We start from the raw sequence: 23,231 nt of genomic DNA on the forward strand, positions 1-23,231 counted from the left end.
GGTCCCCATCCGGAATCAATGGGGGTAAATTTACTATAATCAAATCTTTGTCTTAGGAATGCGACATATATTATTATATTAATATTATTGAACTAAAGTCTCCATGGCGTGAGTAATCAAAATTAAAAAAAAGGTAATTGTGGGGGTGAACTAGGCCTGCTCCTTTAAATTCACATTTGAATATGACTTCAAATGTGTACAGTAATACACTTGCAACTACCTACTTATCAAAAATTACAAAAACAGATTACTGCTACTTGGGCCTAAACCCTTGTCCTTGCAGGCTTGCTGAAAAGAGTGCATTTGAAGTATTCTTTAATCCCCACCCACAATTACAGCTAAAAGTGATGTGAAACTCTTATTCATGCAGACTTTCATGTTTGCAGTTTAAAAGGGTAAATAGCCTAAAGAATCAGAAAATAAAAGAAGGGAGAATAGAATGAGCATTAAAACCCTGCCGGAAGTTCAAAATAAATACTGTAAATCGCATATGGTGCATTCAGTATAGTGCAACTCAATAAAGCACAGGCAATAGGTTTTGTTCACCATTCTGACAGTTGCTAGATGAAAACTCTGCCACAGTCTCTTGTTATGGCTTTTGATTCTCTGGTTACGCTTGCCAGAAATGTGAGGGCCTGTGTGTCCTCAAAATGTTAACAGGAGAGAATCTCAATATTATGCATTAGGTCTACCGAATGTAGGCCTACAGGTATTAAGCTATGAACATAAGTCTGCTATAAAGGCCTGAAGTATGTGTTGGTCTGAATGAGCAAACAATTTTAATATGACGCATCCTGCATTGAAAATAATTACATCTTAATTGCATCATACATCTTGTCAACTTGTAGATAGTGTGTGTGTGTGTGTGTGTGTGTGTGTGTGTGTGTGTGTGTGTGTGTGTGTGTGTGTGTGTGTGTGTGTGTGTGTGTGTGTGTGTGTGTGTGTGTGTGTGTGTGTGTGTGTGTGTGTGTGTGTGTGTGAGAGTGTGTGTGTGTACACTAGTATACAGCTTGCAGTTTAATATTGTCTTTCTCTCTTCAAAGTAAGGTTCATGGAATCGTCCAGTCAAAAGGCATCCTCAAATGTCCACAAGTCTCCAATTGAACAGGAGCTAAAAAAGGAGGAGAAACCAGTGGTAGCAAAATTATTTCCCAACTCCTATCTGTTTGCCAAGTGGGGCGATGGGTTGTCAGAGGCAGACCAGAGAGAAGCTGAGGATCTATTTCATAAATATGGATACAATGTGTTCCTCAGTAACCAGCTGCCTCTGGACCGCCCACTGCCAGACACCAGACCCAAGAGGTAAACACAGGGGCATCGAGCTTGTAGATCTGCTATTTTTGAAAAGTTGTGAAAATGTGTGCAAAACTTTGAATATATGTATTTTTTTAAGCAAACATTTGTAACTTAAATTTTGCTTCTGGGGGGTCCCTGGAACTAAATATTTTGAGATCGGGGTCCGTTTTCAAATACATATAATTTTGGGGGTCCTCACAATTGAAAAAGTTTGAGCACCAATGACATAGAAACATAACCTGACTTTCGCCAGATAGTTGCAGCAGTGCGTAACGCTCTGCCTTACATCTGGGCTCTCTCGGGCAGACTTGATGTAAGGGGCGGGCCATTTTTTGAATTTCTGTAGCAGGTGATTGGATGTGGCCGTTTCTATCACAGTCTGGGAGTGCCAACTCCAACCACTCATATTGGCCTGTCTGCATGACGTTGCACCCAGAATCCGCCTCCTGGGTTTCCACGTGGTCTGCAATCAGACTATTGGCTCAGAGCCGCTCAGAGCCCGCCCATAGCTGCCGCTGATTGGTCCGGCCCGGGACTTTACGAGTGTTATCAACTCTGGCCGAGCAAGCCCAGATGGTAAAAGCAGAGCGTTATATACGCAATGCTGCCACCATCTGGTGAAAGTCAGGTTAATAGAAACACAGGTTTTTCAAAAAACCTTGGAAGGATTTGATTTATTTTCAAAAATAGCAGATCTACAAGCTCGCAGCGCTGCACTCGGTGCCGCGCTGTGAGCTTGTATATCTGCTATTTTTCAATAGTTAAAGTCCAGAATGTGGACCCCTGGGTAAACAAACCACTGGTGGACACACCATCATCTTCATATAATTGGTCCTCAATACTGCTCACTATAATATGGTACACGTTTGGTCTCTTCACTCTCTGGGCTCTATTTTGTTTGCTTAAGTACCAGCTCTTATGCCTTAACTTAAGACCTGGAAGCGTGGCAAATGCTGTTTGGCTGTTTGAGTGGCCTAGGAGAATTTACCACGCCTCCAGGTCTTAAAGGAGTAGTTCACCCCCAAAATGTATTTTTTTCTATTGATTACTCATGCCATGGAGACTTCAGTTCAATAAAAAAAAATGTATTTGTCGCATTCCTACGACAAAAATGTGATTATAGTAAATTTACCCCCATTGATTCCGGATGGGGACCCAAATGCATGGCCCTTGATGGGGAGATTGGGGACCCAAATGCATCAGAAAGAAAAAAAAAAACGTCAGGGTAAATTTACTATAATCACATTTTTAGATTAGGAATGCGACAAAAACCCAACAATATTATTATTGAACTCAAGTCTTCAAGGTGTGAGTGAGAAAGAAAAAGTCATTTTGGGGGTGAACTACTCCTTTAAGTTAAGGCATAAGTCATAAGAGCTGGTACTTAAAGGACAACTTTAGTTTTTTACAACAAGGGTTCATATTTTAGATTGTAATTAAAGAATAGATGAGTGTTCAAATAATTTTTAGAGATTCTTATTTCAGTGGTTAGGGCCCGGGGCATGCGTACAAGTGGCTAAATATGTCATTTTACACAGAATAAGCCCATTCCCAAGATACAACGCAACCTTTCATGGTTGGATGTGACTTATGGGGGCTAGAAGTGTTACTGTAAATAGCAATAAAGAAACTGCTTATTGTGTCTAAAATGACATATTTAGCCACTTGTACGCATGACCCCGTGCGTACGCATGCCCCACATTTTAGCACGGTAAACGCAATAAAACAATAGAACGAAGCAAATGAAAACATTTCAACACTCACTTTTTCTTTTCTCTAATTACAATCTAAAATATTACAAACCAAAAAGTTGTCCTTTAAGACCAGTAAGACTCCCTAATTGGGAGATAAGCGACAGTCACGTGGCATACACAAAGTTTAGAAGGCAATGGTAGCCAATCAGGGGGGAATATGGGAAATTGGACAGATCCGTGTTGATGACATGACTTTAGAGATACTGTGTACTGCTTTGCGTGATTTTAGGGCAAAATCTGTAGGAGCAGTGTCAAAAAATTTGTTTTGCAAGAATCTGCCTCATGGTGGCGCTAGAAGAGGGCCATGTGAGAAATGAGGGGTTGTGGTTTGGCAACTAAGGAGTGTTTGTGTGCAAAGTTTGGCATGGATAGGGGCAACGGTTGCGGAGATATGAATAGGGCAAAAGTGTGACGTGATGACAGACTGACTGACAGACAGACAGACAGACTGACTGACAGCCGGTGGAGGTTTTGATAGTAACTGCGACCTAACGGTCACAACAATCAAAATAGAGCCCTCTCAGAGGAGGGCTGTGGACTGTTCAGAAACCCGCCTACCAGTGACATCATCGATGGGGAATCCAAGCAATAGAAACGTCAGGATTTCTTTTCCGGGAAAGTTTGCATGCTATAATGAAAGCTATTGTTCTCGCGTTAATAAAAATCTAAATACCAAAATAGAAAACTTGTTTAAGAAAATAAATCTGATGATGTCACTAGTAGGTGGGTTTCTGAACAACGAGTACTTTTGATGTACCGCTGATTAGATGACCGGTGGGAGTGTCTCACTATGTCCATCTCTCATCGTTCAGATGTCTGCAAAAAGTTTACCCCACAGAGCTGCCAAGCATCGGAGTGGTGTTGATTTACTTGAACGAGGCCCTGTCGATCATCAAGAGAGCTGTCCGCAGTATCATCAACCGCACCCCCAAACACCTGCTGAAAGAAATTATACTTGTGGACGACCATAGCACTAATAGTAAGAATTGACCAGCATATCTCTACGCTACAGTTAGCCCCATATAGAACCTCACCCGTCACTGCATACTGTTGTGGACTTTTCCCGAAATTGTATCCAAAAAGTAAAGATAGTTCCACGCTCCCAGACTGTGGTTTCCTATCCCAGGGTACATAAAACATGAACCAGGGCATGAAACAACCGCTTAAATCGTTAGTTTTGTAATGCTTTCCCCGGAAAAGCCCCGGCGTAGTCTCGCGTGGCCAGAATGTTGCCTAACGCGATTTGCAAATGCTCCCTGTCTACGCGAGACTACAGTACTGGCATCTGCTGCCGGGGGAGTTCCGGTTGAATGGGAAAACATTACAAAAGTAACGATTTAAGCGGTTGTTTCATGCCCTGGTGCATGTTTTATGTACCCTGGGATAGGAAACCATAGTCTGGGAGTGTGGAACTACATTTACTTTTTGGATACAATTTCGGGAAAAGTGTTTTCTACCTAGACGTGGAGGCGTTCTACCCCAGCCCTGGCATACCTTTATAGGACCTCATCTCGGAGCACAACGGTATGCAGCGACGGGTGAGGTTCTATATGGGGCTACGCTACAGTTATAACTGTAATAGCTGTGGTATTATCATATTGTTGATGTGTCGTGTCGGGTAAAAAATAACTTTTATTACCAGCATACCTTGAGGTCCAGCTGGGAAGGAACTGGGCTTGGAACTGCTCACAGTTTATCTGTGCCCCTGTAGAAACCATATCTCCATAGATACATTATTTGAGAGACAGCCACTGATTTCCACGTGGGATTATTTGTCCACTGTCCAGTGTTGGCCTACGGTAGATTTCACTGTATATTACATTTTCAGATGACCTTGGAGAACAGTTAGAAAACTACATCAAACTGGTCAACAAAGAGAGGCCTGGACTCGTGCAGAGAGTGAGACACGAGCAACAAAAGGGCCTGGCTCAGGCCCGCTTGTCGGGCTGGGAACGCGCCGCGGCTGATGTCGTGGCCATCTTGGATGCCCACATTGAAGTTATGGAGGGATGGTGAGTAGGGATCATTTTGAAGTTGTCCAAAGAAGGGCGGCAACCACAGATTATTTTCGTAATGATTATACTTTTGATTACTTATTCGAATCATCGAGAAGATCTTGCACTCCTAATAGAAACTGACAGCTCGCTTTCCTCCAAGCCTCTGGGCTGGAGAAATTGATGTGAACATTTGCACAGATTCAGAAACCCTTGTGGAAGTAGGGATGGGACGATAATCGTTATTATTGTTTATCGTGATAAAAAAAAAAAAGAAAAAACAGTCAAGGGCGTCACGAAAAGTGTGACTGAGTTACTAGGCTGAGTTACTAGACTGAGTTACGAGGAGCCTTAATTATTTTAGACTTTAGCTATTGAAAAATAGCAGATATACAAGCTCACAGTGCGGCACAGAGTGCCGCAAACATTTGTAACTAAAATGTTGCTCCTGGGGGGGTCCCTGGAACTAAATATTTTGAGATGGGTGTCCGTGGCCAAATACATATCATTTTGGTCGTCCTTCACGTGAAAAGGTAAAGGTAAACCTATGTCAGTGGTATCAGCACCCCTGACATAGGTTTTTCAAAAAATATTAGAAGGATTTGAAATATTCAAAAACTCGCACACATTTTCACAGTTTTTCAAAAAATAGCAGATCCGCGCTGTGAGCTTGTATATCTGCTATTTTTCAATAGTTAAAGCACAAAATAATGCGTAATAATGCTTTTCCAGTCTAAATGGGTTAAACGCCCTCCTCCCCCTATGAAGAACATTCATGGGGGGCCCCGCAGTGAATCCTTGTACCCAGGGCCCAGAATTTGGTGCGACGCCCCGGGGTACAGTTGACTCATGGTTGTGTTGTTGTTGTGGTGGCGGCGGCGCTCAGGGCAGAACCCGTGCTGGCCAGGATCAAAGCTGACAGGACGGTGGTGGTGTCTCCTGTGTTCGATAAGGTCCACTACACTGACCTCCACGTGGAGGAATACGAGCCCTTTGCTCACGGCTTCGACTGGCAACTGTGGTGCTTGTATGAGTCCTTCCCACCAGAGTGGTCCCAGCTCAATGACCCATCACAGCCAGGGAGGTATGTGGCATTTATAAGATTAAAGGTTGGTGTTTTACATACAACAAGGGTTCATGTTCTAGATTGTAATTAGAGGAAAGAAAAGATTAGTGTTAAACTGTTTTAATTTACGTCTTTCTATCTTTTTAGCAATTTTAACGGCGGTTGGGGGCATGGGACATGTATGATAAAGCAGGGCTTTGCTTTACGAAAAAACATACACATTTGAAACTTGGAGATACGAGGTTTCCGCCCGACAACGACGATATTATAGTAGTGTCTTTGAAGCACTAAATCGTTTTGTTTCTTGTCACACTACTCATGTGACCCAGCAGATGCTGTTTGATCAAGTCATTAGTCAAACAATATCGTATGTCTGACAACCTATGACAAACATGCTGGTTGAAAGGCAATTTCAATAAAAGTCCTTGTCATCTCGCGGTGATATAATTGTGTTGACTTTGGCCCGAGCTTTAGGCATGCGGTTTTCACATTCTTTGATGTTGTTTGTGAGTTATGGAGTTCCTTTTCCAGATAACTAGGATAGAAGCAAAGAGATCACCTGTACTCATCCCCCAGGGCTCTGTATTTGGTCTGCTCTTTTTCCCCCTCTACACTAAAAACATCTCTTCAATCGATGAGTTTAACACAGCCTGTGAGGAGGCCCAGGCACAGACTAGTAATACCCGTTTAAAATTGCTACAATATAATTGGCTGATGAGGGTGTACATCACGCCAGAAAAAATAAACAAATTTAATTCCAATATCCCAGACACTTGTATCAGATGTAATGATGATAAAGGCACCTTGTTCCACTGTTTGTGGGCATGCCCAAGAATAAAGGAGTTTTGGGAGGAGGTTAGAAAGGAGTTACAACAGATACTACTTATCAACATTGCGCTAGATCCAAAACTCTTTTTATTAGGCCTTTACCCGATTGGTCATAAGATAAAAAACTGCGAAATAAAATTTCTGGACCTTGGGTTCTTACAAGCCAAAAGGGTTATCGCCCTTTCATGGAAAAAGACAGGGAAACCTAGCATTGCTCAGTGGTTTAAGGAACTATCTTTGTGTCTTCCCTTAGAAAGAATCACTTACACTCTCAAAAATAAACAAGAGCTTGAGAAAATATGGGGGAATTTTATTCAATATGTCAAGGGCAATGGTCTCTCTCACTTAATGGAGGAACCAGGAGTAGGGTAGCCGCAGCCTCTCTGCAGTCATTTGTCCGGCCGTATGGCATGGAACTCTGGGAGTTATTGTGAATGTTATGTGCTCGTTGTATCACAATGTTTTTTTTTATGTGTTGTGTCAATGTCAGGTATTTATTTATTTTTTTGTATGGTGTTGTATTCTTTTTTCTTTTCTTTTTAATGTCATGTCTTGTCTGTAAGCAGTCTTTTTATTGTCAAGTAAATGTTGTCTTGTTCGTCCAAAAAAACAAAATAAACATATTGTTAAAAAAAAAAAGAAAAACATCTCTTCAATGAAGATAGCTGATCTACAAGCTTACAACATATCGCACTGTTAGCTTTGAGTGTTTGCCACAGAATGGGGGTGCTAGGGTTCATATGGTTTAAGTGAGAAGGTACAAGATCAACAATAATTGTACATCAGACAATGCATGTGGAGACTTGATCCATCTAATTATTTCAGAATTTTCCTGCAAGGTTTTCCAGTGTTGTTGTGTTAGTTTGGCGTGTTGATATTCATGGCTGTGCCCTCTTCCAATGCACAGTATGATTCTTAACCCATTCAGACCAGGATCTTAAAGTATACCTTTCAATCTGGGAACGCGTCCACGCCATTAATTTCTGAAACTTTTAAGCCCCATTTATACTTCACCATTGGCAGAGTTGGATGCCGAAAATGAGACGCGCTGTGAGCTTGCAGATCTGCTATTTTCCAGCATAGGACGTGCGGCACAGTGAATGATAAACAAGGCTTTAGGATTTTTAGAATGCGTCTTTAGAACTAACTAGAATGAACTTAGGTCTACTTGCGGGCGGCATTGGCTCAGGGGTAGAGAAACCGTCATTAGAACACGGAGGGATCCCGAAGGGTTCCCAGTTCAAGACTCTGAAGTCTGAACCCCTAGTTGCCCCCGGTGAGCAGGTTTGGTGCCTTGCATGGTTTCCTCTGCCATTGGTGTATGAATGTGTGTGAATGGGTGAATGTGATGTACAATAATATGTAAAGCGCCTTGGATGAAGGGCAATAAGGCGCTATATGAATCAGTGTTGTTTTTGACAGCTAATTTTGATTTAGTTTTAGTCATAGTCTTTTGAATAAAATGTCATTTAGTTTTAGTCTTAATTTAGTCACCTGAAAAGTTTTAGTTTTAGTCTAATTTTAGTCTACTAAATGTCATACGATTTTATGGCGACAAATCTACAGTTGATTTAGTCGACTAAAATGTATTTTGGCAGGCCTTTATGGCATCGCGTTGTGAGCTTGTAGATCGGCTATTTTCCGCAAGCAACACCTGAGAGCAACCAAACATAAAATGACTTTCTCCTCCACTAGTCCCTCACTAACGTTTTAGTCTAGTTTTTATTTTGTTGACGAAATTGTCAATATATTTAGTCTTAGTTTTAGTCATCACAGCTTAGTTTTTATTTAGTTTTTATTTGGTTTTCGTCAGTGAAAAAACGCAGTCGACACACATTTTTTGTCATAGTTTTAGTCGACAAAATCAACACTGATATGAATGCACCATTTACCAATTTATGAATAAAAGTCTCCACATGTTGACTGTGTCCAGGAGCCCTTCTGTCATGGGCATCTTTGCAGCGGACCGGCTCTTCTTGGGAGAGATAGGCGGTCTGGACGGTGGGATGATGGTGTACGGAGGAGAGAATGTAGAACTGGGGATCCGTGTGAGTATAAGCTCAGCCATTCAGTAATCAGTGTAACCAAGTGCATTTACTTAACCCATTTAGGCCTAGGATTATTGAATGCTTTGACTATAGAAAAATAGCAGATATACAAGCTCACAGCGCGGCACCGAGTGCCGCGCTGTGAGCTTGTAGATCTGCTATTTTTCTGAAAAAGTTGTGAAAATGTGTGCAAATCTTTGAACATATGTATTTTTTTAAGCGAACGTTTGAAACTCAAATTTAGCTTCTGGGTGGTCCTTGGAACTATAATATTTTGAGATGGGGGGGTCTGTGGCCAAATAAATATCATTTTGGGGGTCCTTCACATGAAAAGGTTTGAGAACCACTGACAAAGTAGTCTCTCAAGAACAGAGTTAAGTGAAAAGGACCTTTTCTTTGATGATGGCTGGCCAGATTGCTGACATAGAAACATAGGGTTTTCAAAAAACCTTAGAAGGATTCAAAAGACACTTATAGAATCGGGTCAAAATTCTAATTTTCACGATTTTTCAAAAATAGCAGATCTACAAGCTCGCAGCCGCTGTGAGCTTGTATATCTGCTATTTTTCAACAGTTAAAGCATAAAATAATAATACACAATACTGTGTACCCGTTCTGATTAAATACTGTACTCTTGAGCATGTCCAGTTTTCTGTACTTTTACTTCTACTCCACTACATCTCAAAGGCAAATATTTTACTTTTACTCCACTACATTTATTGTGGGCTCGCTGAAAGCGAGCACACGTATGTTATCCTCATTATTGTGGGCTCGCTGAAAAGGTTGAGAACCGCTGTCCTAAGTGATACTGTATGTGTAGGGCTGTCACGATTATGAAATTTACATGACGATTAATTTTCTCTCAAATAATTGCGATTAACGATTTAATTGTGTTTTTGTTGTTGACAATTACATTTCTGTTTGGCTTGTAGGCTTTGAAGTTGCACATGGCAGATATGACACATCAAACATATAATTTTCCGAATGTCTGTCTGAGTGTCTGTCTGAGTGAGTGTCTGTCACAGCGTTTCTCCTCAGTGGCTGGAGCAATTTATCTGAAATCGCATCACCATTAGCATATGAACACACCTGACATAACTGTGAAGCCCGTTTGTCACTTTCACAAATCATATGCTGTATATTAGCATTTTTATGGTGTATCTATATCTATTCTGCATCTAGCATGCGGCATATCTATTCTGCATCTAGCATGAGGCAACATGTTTAACCAGCTGTGTGTGTGTGTGTGTGTGTGTGTGTGTGTGTGTGTGTGTGTGTGTGTGTGTGTGTGTGTGTGTGTGTGTGTGTGTGTGTGTGTGTGTGTGTGTGTGTGTGTGCGGGCAGGTGGGTGGGTGGGTGGGCGGGTGGGCGCGGGGGGGGGGGGGTTGTCCAAAAGTCATGCAGATCGGTACACAGTATCTCTATAGCCATTAAACAAAACGGGTATTTCTTACATTGATGCTCCTACATATTATCATGCACGCACCAGTTAAAGTTACTTTCCATCCCTCATATACTGTGTGCACAGTGCACATCCCATAACCCACACACTGCACATCATTTAGGAGCTCATATCTTTGAACGGGTAAGGGCTAGTAACCTTAAATATACAATGAAATTACTGACATATTTGACAACTTTATACTTAAAAAAGAACATTGATAGTGGAAATAGCCGATCTACAAGCTCGTAGATCTGCTATTTCCAATATTATTTACTTTTAAAAATATATATGAAGATTTTTCAACATGGAAATGATTATGACGATTATGAAAAATTATCACGATTATGTCAAATAATCACGATTAGACGATTATGTAATAATTTTGACAGCCCTATGTATGTGTGTTCTCGGTCAGGTGTGGACGTGTGGAGGGAGTATAGAGGTTGTTCCCTGCTCCAAGGTAGCCCACATTGAGAGGGCCCACAAGCCCTATATGCTGGACCTGACCCCCGCAATGAAGAGGAACGCCCTGAGGGTAGCGGAGATCTGGATGGATGAGTACAAAAACAACGTGAAGATTGCCTGGAACCTTCCTTTGAAGGTGGGTGTGAATCTATTCCGGCCTGATTCAACGTAGACCAGGGGTCTTCAACGTTTTCAGGCCAAGGACCCCTTAGTCGAGAGAGAGATGAAGCAGGGACCCCCACAACCCATAGATGCCATAATAGTTTCATTGTTTGACGGCACGATCATCAGTGTATTTTGGATTCATGTCAACTTGTGTTTTCAGATATTTAACCACTTGAATCGTCAATAGGGGCCTACTTAATAAACTTGGCTTTTAGTCTGCTCTTTTTCCCCTCTACACCAACCCTCAGTGGTTCTCAACCTTTTCAGGCTGTGAGCCCCAAAATAATCATATTTGAACTAGGGACCCCACCACCCTGTTGAGCATTACATTTTGTATAACATGGTTTTATTGTGAAAATAGCAGATCTACATGCTCACAACGCCTCGCGCTGCAAGGCGTTGTGAGCTTGTAGATCGGCTATTTTCGGCTAAAGTTCTAAGAATATGGACGCTAGTGTTCAAGAGGTTAATGTAAAAAAAAATATATATATATATATCACTCAAAGATTTGGAGGACCCCCTGTAGTAACTCTGAGGACCCCTTAGGGGTCCCGGACCCCCTGTTAAAGACCCCTGACGTAGACAATGAATGCATCCCATATCCTACTGGTATTGTTACGTCTGTATTGTAACACCAAATCTTCACGTTCTGGCTGGTAGCTACCGTATAATAGCTGTTAGCACAACAGGGTAAATACTACGCACAATGTACACACAAGGCTTCCATTCAAGCCAAACGTTCTGCGCTTAGAAAGGGAATATGCCACGTAGGTGTGGCACATAAAGTATATTCATCCTGTTATGTAAGAACGTTGTGGACTGATTGCACGAGGCTTTATCATGGTAGAGGTGCAATGCAAACCTGCTAGTTTGTTTAAGGTATGTGTTATGTGACATGATCCATAATGATCTGGCTACCACTGTGTCTGTTCCTGTTCTGTCTGTGTTATGTAGTAAAAAGGAAAAAAAATGATAAAGCATAAAAAAAAGAAAGGAAAAATTCACCTAAATTTCCAAAATTGTATTAACTCTTTTACTGCCACAGAATTGAACAAAAAGCTCCATCCACTGCCAGCTAAATTGAGAATTGTCGCTCATCTTTGAAGGCCTACTGGAGAAATTTGGTTTCGACTATAAAGACAACAATTATATGGCAACGTAGAATAGAATGTCTACTTTGCAACAGAAAAAGATTTCGAGCTTTTATCTTGTTCTGTTCATTAGCTAGAAGCTGCAGAATGTGGCCTAAAAACAGCTCTTTGAGAACATAAAGCTGAGAAAAATGCATTTTTGTGAAGAATACATTTTCAGGCAGAAATCTCTCTTTAGCCTTTTATTGTTGGCTTCAGTAACATCACACCTATGATCAGTGGTTGTTTACAAACAAATTCAAAAAAATAAAAACAAGAAAAAGTGTCTTTTTACACACTTTTAGTGTGTAAGAGAAGTAAGAGCAGTAGTAAGAGCAGTGCAGAACATTGACACAGTGACATGAGCTTCAGCCTGAATCCTGCTTCAGCTTTCAGGGTTCTCTTTATCTCACTGTGACACTACATGTCTACAGAGTGTATATGTGTGTGTGCGTGCGTGCGTGCGTGCGTGCGTGCGTGTGTGTCATTCAGCCTGCACAGGGCCTGGGGCTCCATTCTGTTTCACTCCAGCCAGGCTCCTCCGGAAGGGCTCCACCGGGTCTGCTGAACTCGTACACGAGCCCATGGTCGATCTGTAAATTATACAAATACATAATTACTATAAAATACATGAAAGATAGTACACCTTCAAGCTCACAACGCGTCACAGCAGAATGCGTGACGCCCTCTCTCTCACACACACACACACACACACACACACACACACACACACATATCCTTGTGTGACTCGTACACGAGCCCATGGTCGATCTGTAAATTATACAAATACATAATTACTATAAAATACATGAAAAATAGTACACCTTCAAGCTCACAACGCGTCACAGCAGAATGCGTGGAGGTTGGGGGCCTACTATTTTCATCAAAAGGCCGTTTTAGAAATGTCAACCCCTGCCTCTCTAACATTCTATGCACTTCCTGCTTACCACACAAATATATATATATATATATATATATATATATATAGTAATTATGTAAAAACAGCATTCATGGTCTGGAGAGGGCACTTTTTACAGATGGATAAAAGGGCAGGGGCTCAAGCCCCCTTTGATGTCTATGTGAGCATGTGCATGGTGCTAAGTCTGATTTACAGAAAAAAGTTTGTTTTTTCTTTACCTATCCTTGTCCTTGGACGACCACGATGTGGAAATGAAGAAGTAGGCTCATCATCATCGTCGACTCATCATCTAAAATCATAGCCAGGAAAATATCAAATAGTTTATATCTAAACAAATCAATTTACAATTTTGACATTTAGCAAATGACTTACAATAAGTTCATATATAACATAAAATGCAGTTATAGTAAATAGTTACCATGCATTTACTGTCACAGTGAAATTCCCTTTATACCCTGTATACCTATATAAAATGTCACAATGCAACATAGCTCTGTTTACACAAAGCTGTACTCCCTCCAACTATGTTCCCCATTTTCAACAGTTTTTATTTGTAACACTTGCTTTGGCAATGTAAACGTATGTTTTCTCATGCCAATAAAGCTCCTTTGAATTGAACTGAAAAGCTACATCATCAGCTACTGATGATGATGATGATGATGACGATAAAAAGAAACCTCTCCCTCTCTCTCACACACACACGCATCGTACGCACGCACACACAAACTAAGCCAATAAATCCTAAATTCCCATCAAATAATCTTAGTAGGCTGTGCAGTGCACGTACACTACACGCGGTACGTGCACGCGCGTGATAGGAACTCCACGTGTGTCCTGAGTAGCGACAAAAACAAACAAAGCACGTGGATCCTAACTGCTTGGATCAAGTTACTGATCCGGTCCGGATACGGAAACATTTCTTGCATGTATGTGTACGTGTAAATAGCCGGATGCAGTAGGCGGGCTCTAGACCGGATCCCAATGTCGGAGTGGCAACACGTCGCAATGGAAAACCGTTACCCACTGACCATCCCCCCATCCCAGGCTTCCAGTTCCACACGGATGCTCTGTTATCACACAGTATACAACTATATACAGTACAACTATACAATACATACATGCACTGGATTGGAAGTCTTACTTTGGACAGTAGAATCGTGGCCTCTGTTCTCCGAGGGGTCTCTACGCGGAAGCCATTCTTCATTGGCCAAATCGCCCAGTTTGTCCGTCTTTTCGCGGCGGTACATGGGTCTCTGCTGCTGCGGCGATGTGAGCCCCCGGGCGGGGGGATCCATCCTACACGGGGGTCGAGCTCCGTCGGGATCGGTTTCCACAATATCACGAGGCTCTTGATCCATTTTTGGACCCCGGTTCTTCGCGACTGGCACCATCTTAGTCTGGGATCGCTTCCAATTTCGGGCTTTTGATCCGGTCGGGAGCGGATGACGTCCTACGTTCTTCAATCTTTTTATCTTCAATAACAATGGCTACAGTGATCTTTTTCTCTTCTTCATCATCATTATCATCATCATCATCGTCATCATCACGACCACCACCACCATGGGCGCTGGTCCTGGGTCACCAACACGGGTAGGTTGTGTAATCCTAATTCTAACAAAGTTTATTTCTATCGGTCAGGGGGGGTTGGGTCGCACTTCGGCGGAATGATACCAGCAAGTTGAGGCTGAGTTGGCCTAATACATCTCAATATTCTAGTACTGCTAAATACTACTACCTACTACAATTACTATACTACTAATACTATAAAACAACTGATTTCCGACAAAATGATCGCTTTTACCAACGTTTCTCTCTCTCTTTCTCTACTAACAGCCCGATGCATAAAACAATATAGTCCCTCAATGCTGCTAGCAGCTAGCAGTGGCGTCAGTTCAGAACAAGCTAAGGTATGGCAACATGACTGGTGTCTGGTGAAGACACCAGTCATGTTGCCATACCTTAGCAACAGGCACGATGAAAAGTACATTTTTATTATTTCCCCCTGTCAAGGTATGGCAGCTGCATACCCCTGCCATACCCAATTGACGCCCCTGGCAGCTAGTCGCTCTGGGCAGGCGGAGCCAGGACAGTCTGTTTACTTTTTTTTTTATGAAAGGTTTCCGGCTGTCCTCAAAATGACACAGACGACCAATTATGCATTCAAAAGTTGCGCAAGGACGACTTTTATCATAATCCATAAAAAACATCAAACGAACGAACGGGCGTATTGGCACAGAGGTCCCTGGAGGATTGGGGCGAACAGGAACGTTCAAAGCAGTATAAGAGTTAAGATGATTTCGTTAGGGTTACACGGGGGTGTCGCACCAAATTCTGGGCCCTGGGTACAGTCAAGGATTCACTGCTGGAATAGATGTTTCTATGTCAGTGGTGCTTAAACTTTTTAATGTGAAACATTTTTCACTTTAAAAAGAAAATAAATAAATAAATTTCGCTTAAAAATACATATGTTCAAATATTCAAAAATATCAGATCTACAAGCTTCAATAGTTAAAGCATAAAATAATTGGGCCCTAGTAACTCAGTCCCACTTTTCTCCCCTTGTGACGCCCCTGGGGCTACATGTCGTTGAAAACTTGTTTTGGAGCAATCATGTGATTTTTCATTCTTGCCCTCTCTTGGCGGACAGAGGGGATTTAAACGATGTCCGTACCACAATAAAGATGGTGGTCTGGTGTCCAATCCAGTGCGCTGTCTGCTTCAAATAACTTTTATTGACTTTGTCAACCAATCTGTGTCGTACCCAACTCCAAGGTCTAAATTGCGCAGTGGAAGAGTGACTCTTCGAGACAGATGGGTTAAAATTATTTGGCCTAGAATTATTGAATGCTTTAACCAGTGAAAAATAGCAGATATACAAGCTCACAGCGCGGCACCGAGTGCCGTGCAAATCTTTGAACATATGTATTTTCAAAGCGAACGTTTGTAACTCAAATTTTGCTTCTGGGTGGTCCCTGGAACTAGATATTTTGAGATGTGGGCCCGTGGCCAAATACATATCATTTTGGGGGTCCTTCACATGAAAAAGTTTGAGAACCACTGACATAGTAGTCTCTCGAGAACAGACTAACCGAGCTCCAGTTAAGTGAAAAGGACCTTTTCTTTGACGATGGCTGGCCAGGTTGCTGACATAGAAAAGTGGGTTTTTCAAAAAATCTTAGAAGGATTCAAAAGACACTTATAGAATCGTGTCAAAATTCTAATTTTCACGATTTTTCAAAAATAGCAGATCTACAAGCTCGCAGCGCGGCACTCGGTGCCGCGCTGTGAGCTTGTATATCTGCTATTTTTCAATAGTTAAAGCATAAAATAATGATACACAATATAGTGTACCCGTTCTGAATGGGTTAATTAAAATAAGTCCTGCATTATGTATTGTAAGCCTGACCTGTCGTTATCACAGCAGGATAATATCACGGACATTGGAGACGTTTCAGAGAGGAAGAAGCTCAGAGAGAAGCTGAAATGTAAGCCATTCAAGTGGTACCTGGAGAATGTGTACCCTGATCTAGAGCCATGGGACGATCTCCTGGCTTATGGAACGGTAAGGCTCATTTCTCATTAACCACACACTGTAAACATTATGCTTAGGTCAGGGGTCTTCAACGTTTTCAGGCCATAAGGACCCCTTAGTTGAGAGAGAGATGAAGCAGGGACCCCCCACAACCTTATCATAGATTCCATATAGTTTCATTGTTCGACAGCACAATCATCAGTGTATTTTGGATTCATTGTATTTTTTCATGTTTTTTCAGATATTTAACCACTTGAACCGTCAATACTTAATAAACTTGACCTTTCACTCTGTACTTAGTCTGCTCTTTTCCCCCCTACACCAAAGCTCTTTGCTAAAAGATAGCCGATCTACAAGCTCACAACGCCTCGCAGCGCGAGGCGTTGTGAACTTGTAGATCTGCTATTTTTGGCTAAAGTTCTCAGAATATGGACATTAGGGTTCAAGTGGTTAATATAAAAAAGGAGAAAAAAAGTTTCTATGACTCAAAGATTTGGAGGACCCCTTGTTGAAGACCCCTGGCTTAGGTGACCGGGTGGAGTCCACCAGGTCTCTGCTAGGCCCCCTCCCGTTAACATACTGTATCTTGGACAAACATCTACAACCTCTCAACGGGTTGCGTTGCAACGTGTTGGGAATCTGCTATTTGCACCTTCTCTTTTTTTAATTGTTCAGTAAAACCCATTAAAAGTGTGTCAAAATTAGCGAATATACAAGCTCACAGTGTTGTCACTTTGTGACGTGCTGCGAGATTATATATCTGCTATTTTGGACCATGTTTGAAAGATCTTGAAAGTGTGGGAACTACTGATTTAGAAGGCATTTGTTTGATATTGATTTGAAGTCATATAGCCATCCTTAACACTGAGGGCTCTATTATGATCCAGGTCTTATGCCTTATGCCTTAACTTCTTTGCCTTTTTTTTTTGGAGCTGTGGAACACAAGCTCCCAATAGACAGGTATGTCCGTGGGTATGTGGCTGGGTGGCTGGGTGGCTGGCCGTGTCCGTAGTCTGGCAATACCTTGAGTGGCCACACACAACACACTAGTTAAAGGAGGGGCGCTGTTTTGTGCAGGCCAGGCACACTCACCACTCACTCATAGGAACAGTTTACAGTTCACACACACACACACACACACACACACACACACACACACACACACACACACACACACACACACACACACACACACACACACACACACACACATAATTTATAGATCTAGAACACATAGAATTTATATATAGAACACTTAGAATTCATAGATCTAAAACACATAGAATCAAAAGCATAGATCTGGAACTGCTCAAATTCACAGCTCCACTTCGAACGAGGTTTGATTTTTACTATATAGACATATATTTTTTTAAATATTTCAAATAGCTGATCTGCAAGCTCACAACGTGCAGATGTAGATCAGCATTTGAAGTATTTAAAAATGTTTTTCAAAAGAGTAAAAAAAAAAGGCAAAGAAGATAAGGCATAAGACCTGGATCATAATAGAGCCCTAACTGTCCCTACCTTGACGTTGTACTGACTGACCTCTGACCTGCACAGCTGCAAAACAGCCTCCTCAGGGCACACTGTGTGGACCAGGGAGTCACACCTGGAAACCTCCCCATCATCTATAGCTGCCATTATGAACTACCACAGGTAATTGTAACCGTCAGTGAGTGACTCCGTTACCTATTGACTTCAGTTCCTCCCTCCCATTCCACCCATGAAGGTCACAAGAGGTTTCGTGTAACGCTCACTCACATGGGTCTGTAGCCGTGTGTGTGTGTGTGTGTGTGTGTGTGTGTGTGTGTGTGTGTGTGTGTGTGTGTGTGTGTGTGTGTGTGTGTGTGTGTGTGTGTGTGTGTGTGTGTGTGTGTGTGTGTGTTGTTGGGGGAAATTGCTGCACGACCTGTCGGTCGCTTCTCGCCCTTACGGTGTGTTACTTGTCAAACAGTCGAATGTGTGTGCGAGCATGGGCGTGTGCATGAATACCAGTAATGTCGCCGGAATGAAGGTCGCCGGGAAACGGGGGATGCGTTCGGAAATGCGCACCGGGTGGGGCAGCGGTAGGGATGGGTACCGAAATTCGGTACTGGGACATAAGGACATGACGGTTCCTGGGTACCCAAAAAGAATATTTACTTTCGGTACTGCTTATCGGTTCCAAGACGCACCATTAAAAAAAAGACGTGCTATCCGTTAAAAAAAAAGGCTTCATGATTACATTTAACTAGCCCTTACCCGTTCAAAGATATGAGCTCCGAAATGATGTGCAGTGTGTGGGTTATGGGATGTGCACTGTGCACACAGTATATGAGGGATGGAAAGTAAGCAATTTACCCCGAGTGAGAGGACATTATGCTCTCATAATGTCCGCAGTGAGGGTGTTATCGGACGAGGCGCAGCCGAGTCCGATAACACCCTCACTCAGGACATTATGAGAGCATAATGTCCGACCCCGAGTGGTAAATAGCTTTTCTACCACTTTTTCCCGTATACATGAAAGAAAACACATAGTTGTAACTTGCAAGGATCTTAAGTTACAATCATTATTGCCTATAAAACTTCCGCGAGACAGCAGATAGTTCCACAAACAACATCTTCTACTCACCAACAGATGGCGCCAACTCCATACTAATCCATGCGTCTAGCTTACAGCTAAGCTAACGTCAGTTAGAAGTACCGTTCCGGCCGTAAATAGAGGCTGTTCGCTTCCAGAAAGGCATAGGTTCAGAGAAAAGGGGCTTTAAAGTTGGCGGATTGCATTGGATCCAAATAAATCGGCGACTATAGCATGCACGTTAGTAAACATAGGACCGTTGCCACCGTCATTTGTTGGTTGGGGGAAAGGTGTTCCGACTACCTCCTGAAGTCCCCGGATGTACACTGAGGCGCATTGATCTCGGACAAGTCCGCACACAACTTTGCGGCAGTTGTCCTCTCATAACCTCCGGAATTTAGCCAATCAGAATCCAGTATTTGAACACGTGACTCGAAAAAGTGGTAGAAGTAACTTTAACTGGTGCTTGCATGATAATATGTAGGGGCATCAATGTAAGAAATACCCGTTTCGTTTAATGGCTATAGAGATACTGTGTACCGATCTGCATGATTTTTGGACAACATCTGTAACAGGGCCAGACAGTTTGTTCAGTACCAGAGCCTACCCGTCTCTCCAGCTCTTTAAGGATCCTGCCTTTAAGGATGCATGTATTCCATGCAAACAACATTGCTGACATTTTCTTTCCTTCAGAAAGTAAATGGCAACAGTGCGTGCGTCGGTTAGGAGAGTTACAGATTGCAGCTCCAAGCATTATTATTATGCCTCATGTTAAATAGCCTAACTTCTCATCCTTGTCACTCAGCACTGTATCTACATGACAGACGGGGAAATCATCGTGGGAGGACTTAAATCTCACAAGTACAACAGCCACCGCTGTCTGGTGGACACAGGCAGTGGCAGCGCTCCCACCCTGCAGAGATGTGATCTGGCCAAGCAGAATAAACTACACATGCACTGGGACTTTAAACAAGTAAGACTCTCAGAGGGCAGGGCGCTTAGGCCAGTGGTTCTCAACCTTTTCAGGCCGCGACCCCCAAAATAATCATATTTTAACTGGGGACCCCCCACCCTGATGAGCACTAAGAGTTGAGGAATTACATTTTGTATAACACGGTTCTATTGTGAAAATAGCAGATCTACATGCTCACAACGCCTCGCAATGCGAGGCGTTGTGAGCATGTAGATCCGCTATTTTCACAATTTCTGCCTCAATTTTTAGTACCTAAAAAAAGAAAAAGACCATTGCTGCATCAAAAGTAATCAACAAACGACAGTATAGCCTACTATAAAACATTGGCCAAATTGTCAAATAATATAAGAAAGAGGTAAAAAATAAATAAAACTAGAAGCAGTGCTCTTCCGAGCACAGGTCTCCACCAGGTCAGTCATGTAATGTGTTTTACATAAGTCGGCCTCCTGATGGCGCTATAAAAGGCTGATGTAAAACATGCAGGGAAAAGGTTTTACCTTGGCCTCTAAGGAGTGCGCATACAAAGTTTGACACTAATGTTGTCAGTGGAGTTATAGGTGAAAACATGAATCGGCCTGTTATAGCGCCACCATGAGGCTGATTTGATTTTTCTTAAGTGGCATTTATTCCTCTGCCTATTGGGAATGTGCATGCACAATTTCACCAAAATCGCACACTGCGTTCAGGATTTCAGGCATTTTATTCAAAACTGACCAATCCTGCAAACTTTGAAAGCCAGTTTTAGCCAATCAGATGGAATATGGAAAATCTGACACATCCATGTCGATCACATGACTGTAGAGATACTGTCTACTGATTTACGTGATTTTTGGACAAAATCTGTAGGAGTACTGGCAAAAGTTAGTTTTGCAAAAGTCGGCCTCCTGGTGGCGCTAGAACAGGCCCATGTGAAATATTTGGGGCAGAGGTTCTGAATTGGTGTCGAGGGAGTGTGTGTGCACAGTTTGGCAGCGACCGGGCCAACGGCGCCGGAGATTAGCTGGTAACGGACAAACGGACGGACGGACGGACGCACGCACGCACGGACGCACGGACGGACGGACGGACGGAGGGGAAAACATACTCTCCCTCAGCCTTCGGCTGGTGGAGACAAAAAATAGCCAAGCTTGTAGATCTGCTATTTTGTCTGTGGAACCGAGCCAAACAAAAAGTAATGCCTCAATTCCTTCAATTTCAGGTGCTGGTAAGTGTGGGGGGGTCCCCAGTTCAAATATGATTATTTTGGGAGATCGCGGCCTGAAAAGGTTGAGAACCACTGTTGGTAGTATATAGGTGACCATGACAGTTGCAGTAACTTACCGGTAATCGCTTATTTCACCCAAATTCTGAATTGATGACAGTGAGGATAAAACTGATTCTGATTCATGACGTTGCAGGGTCACCAGATAAGGAACAGGGCCACTAAACGATGTCTGGAGATTGCCCAGGGAGAAAGCCATGACTATGAGCTTATCATTCAAGGGTGCAGCGGACAACACTGGCAGATTCAGCATGTCATCACAGACTTTTAGCGTGCAGCAATGGACAGTGTGGTGCTACGGTAGTCTGTGTTCTGTGACACACAATGATGTATTTTCAACTGAAAAAAGGTGCAAATACATTATTTTAGTTATCCAACACTTGTTTTAATATTATAAAAGAACCTTGAAGCTATAGGCCTCGACGGCTGTCGTAGCGGTCCGGGCACCTAGCCTGACAGTGAGTCACAGGTTCGAATCCCGATCCCGAAGACCTTTGCTGCGTGTCACTCCCCATCTCTCTCTCTCTCTCTCTCTCTCTCTCTCTCTCTCTCTCTCTCTCTCTCTCTCTCTCTCTCTCCATTTCCTGTCAGTCTACTGCAGGGTTCCCCAATTAGTTTTCCCCAAGGGCCGAATTAGCCCTTCGCTATGCCCCTCCTAAAGCCGTCCTTGTCCAATGCCAAGTTAGCAACAGGTTACTAACGCAGCTGACTTGGCAAGCTGCCATGGCAGCGCGCATCGCTGTACCGCGAGTCTGGCTGCTAGATAGAGATGGGATTTATGGTTCTCTGAAGTGAACCGGATCTCTGAGATCCGTTCCTTTCAAAGAGCCGTTCAAAAGACTGCCTCATTTTAGTTACTGGTTACTTTGTAGATTTTGATTATGATTGTAAATCACTTCCACCCAAATAGGCCTATACATTTTTGCCATTGGATACATTTCTGGCATTTGAAAATAGGTGATCTACAAGCTCACAATGTGTCACGTTGCAATGCATTGTGAGCTTGTAGATCAGCTATTTGCAAATGATTTTTCTACATTTTACTCATTGGAAAACCTGTGAAACAGGACATTCTGCATAATGAGTATGTTCTAATATTGGTACTTTAAGTACATTTTGAAACCAATACTATTTTACTTTTACTCTAGTACATTAATAACATTCCAAACTTGATTGCAGTATTGATATGTTTACCTAAGTAAAGACATGTAGTACCTTTCCCACCACTGTTCATTAGAAAGGAACGGCTCCCTACTGTGAACCGAATCATATCGTTCATTTCAAAGAGTCGTTCAACAGACTCGATTCGTTCGCGAACGTCCCACCCACTCGCTTCCGTGTCACAAACACTGAAACAAAAACAGAACGGATTGCACTGACCTACACAAACCCACGGGAATAATTTAGGAGCACTTCATGAGAAAATATAACTGGTAAAACTTGTGTACTGTATGTTAATCTGACTTTAGTATAGACTATTGTTTTCTTCCTGGACGTGCGTTTGTTTGTGGCAGGTTAGTCTGCAGCTGGGTGCTATTGCTGCACGCCGCCATGGCAGCTTGCCAAGGCACCCGCCTTAGTAACCTGTCGCTAAACGTGGCATTGGGCAAGCACGGCTTTAGGAGGGGCATAGCGATCGGTCAATTATGTCTAGGGTACCAAGCCCAGGGCCACAACATTGCAGGGGGCGACGGTGGCGTTCCCGCTACTCCAGCAACAGTTCAGATATCGTCGTCGTCGTCGGGTGAAAATCTTGTATGTCCAAAACCGTTCGTTTTGTATTTATCATGTATTTA

General features: G+C 42.6%; 1 protein-coding gene across 1 annotated transcript; it reads left to right on the forward strand.

The window, feature by feature from the left end:
* Positions 1-1,051: 1,051 nt before the first annotated feature.
* On the forward strand, positions 1,052-21,706 carry LOC308294293 (putative polypeptide N-acetylgalactosaminyltransferase 8; the record flags this gene model as incomplete). The annotated part of the gene is made up of 10 exons (XM_080737021.1): positions 1,052-1,302; positions 3,863-4,029; positions 4,879-5,062; positions 5,931-6,128; positions 8,872-8,986; positions 10,846-11,031; positions 16,534-16,671; positions 18,202-18,297; positions 20,007-20,174; positions 21,572-21,706. 10 exons carry the CDS (start codon positions 1,052-1,054, stop codon positions 21,704-21,706), a joined length of 1,638 nt encoding a protein of 545 aa, XP_080593147.1.
* Positions 21,707-23,231: the final 1,525 nt, after the last annotated feature.

Source organism: Nannobrachium achirus, assembly GCF_963921795.1.
Source record: "Nannobrachium achirus genome assembly, chromosome: 11".
Taxonomy (NCBI): Eukaryota; Metazoa; Chordata; class Actinopteri; order Myctophiformes; family Myctophidae; genus Nannobrachium; species Nannobrachium achirus.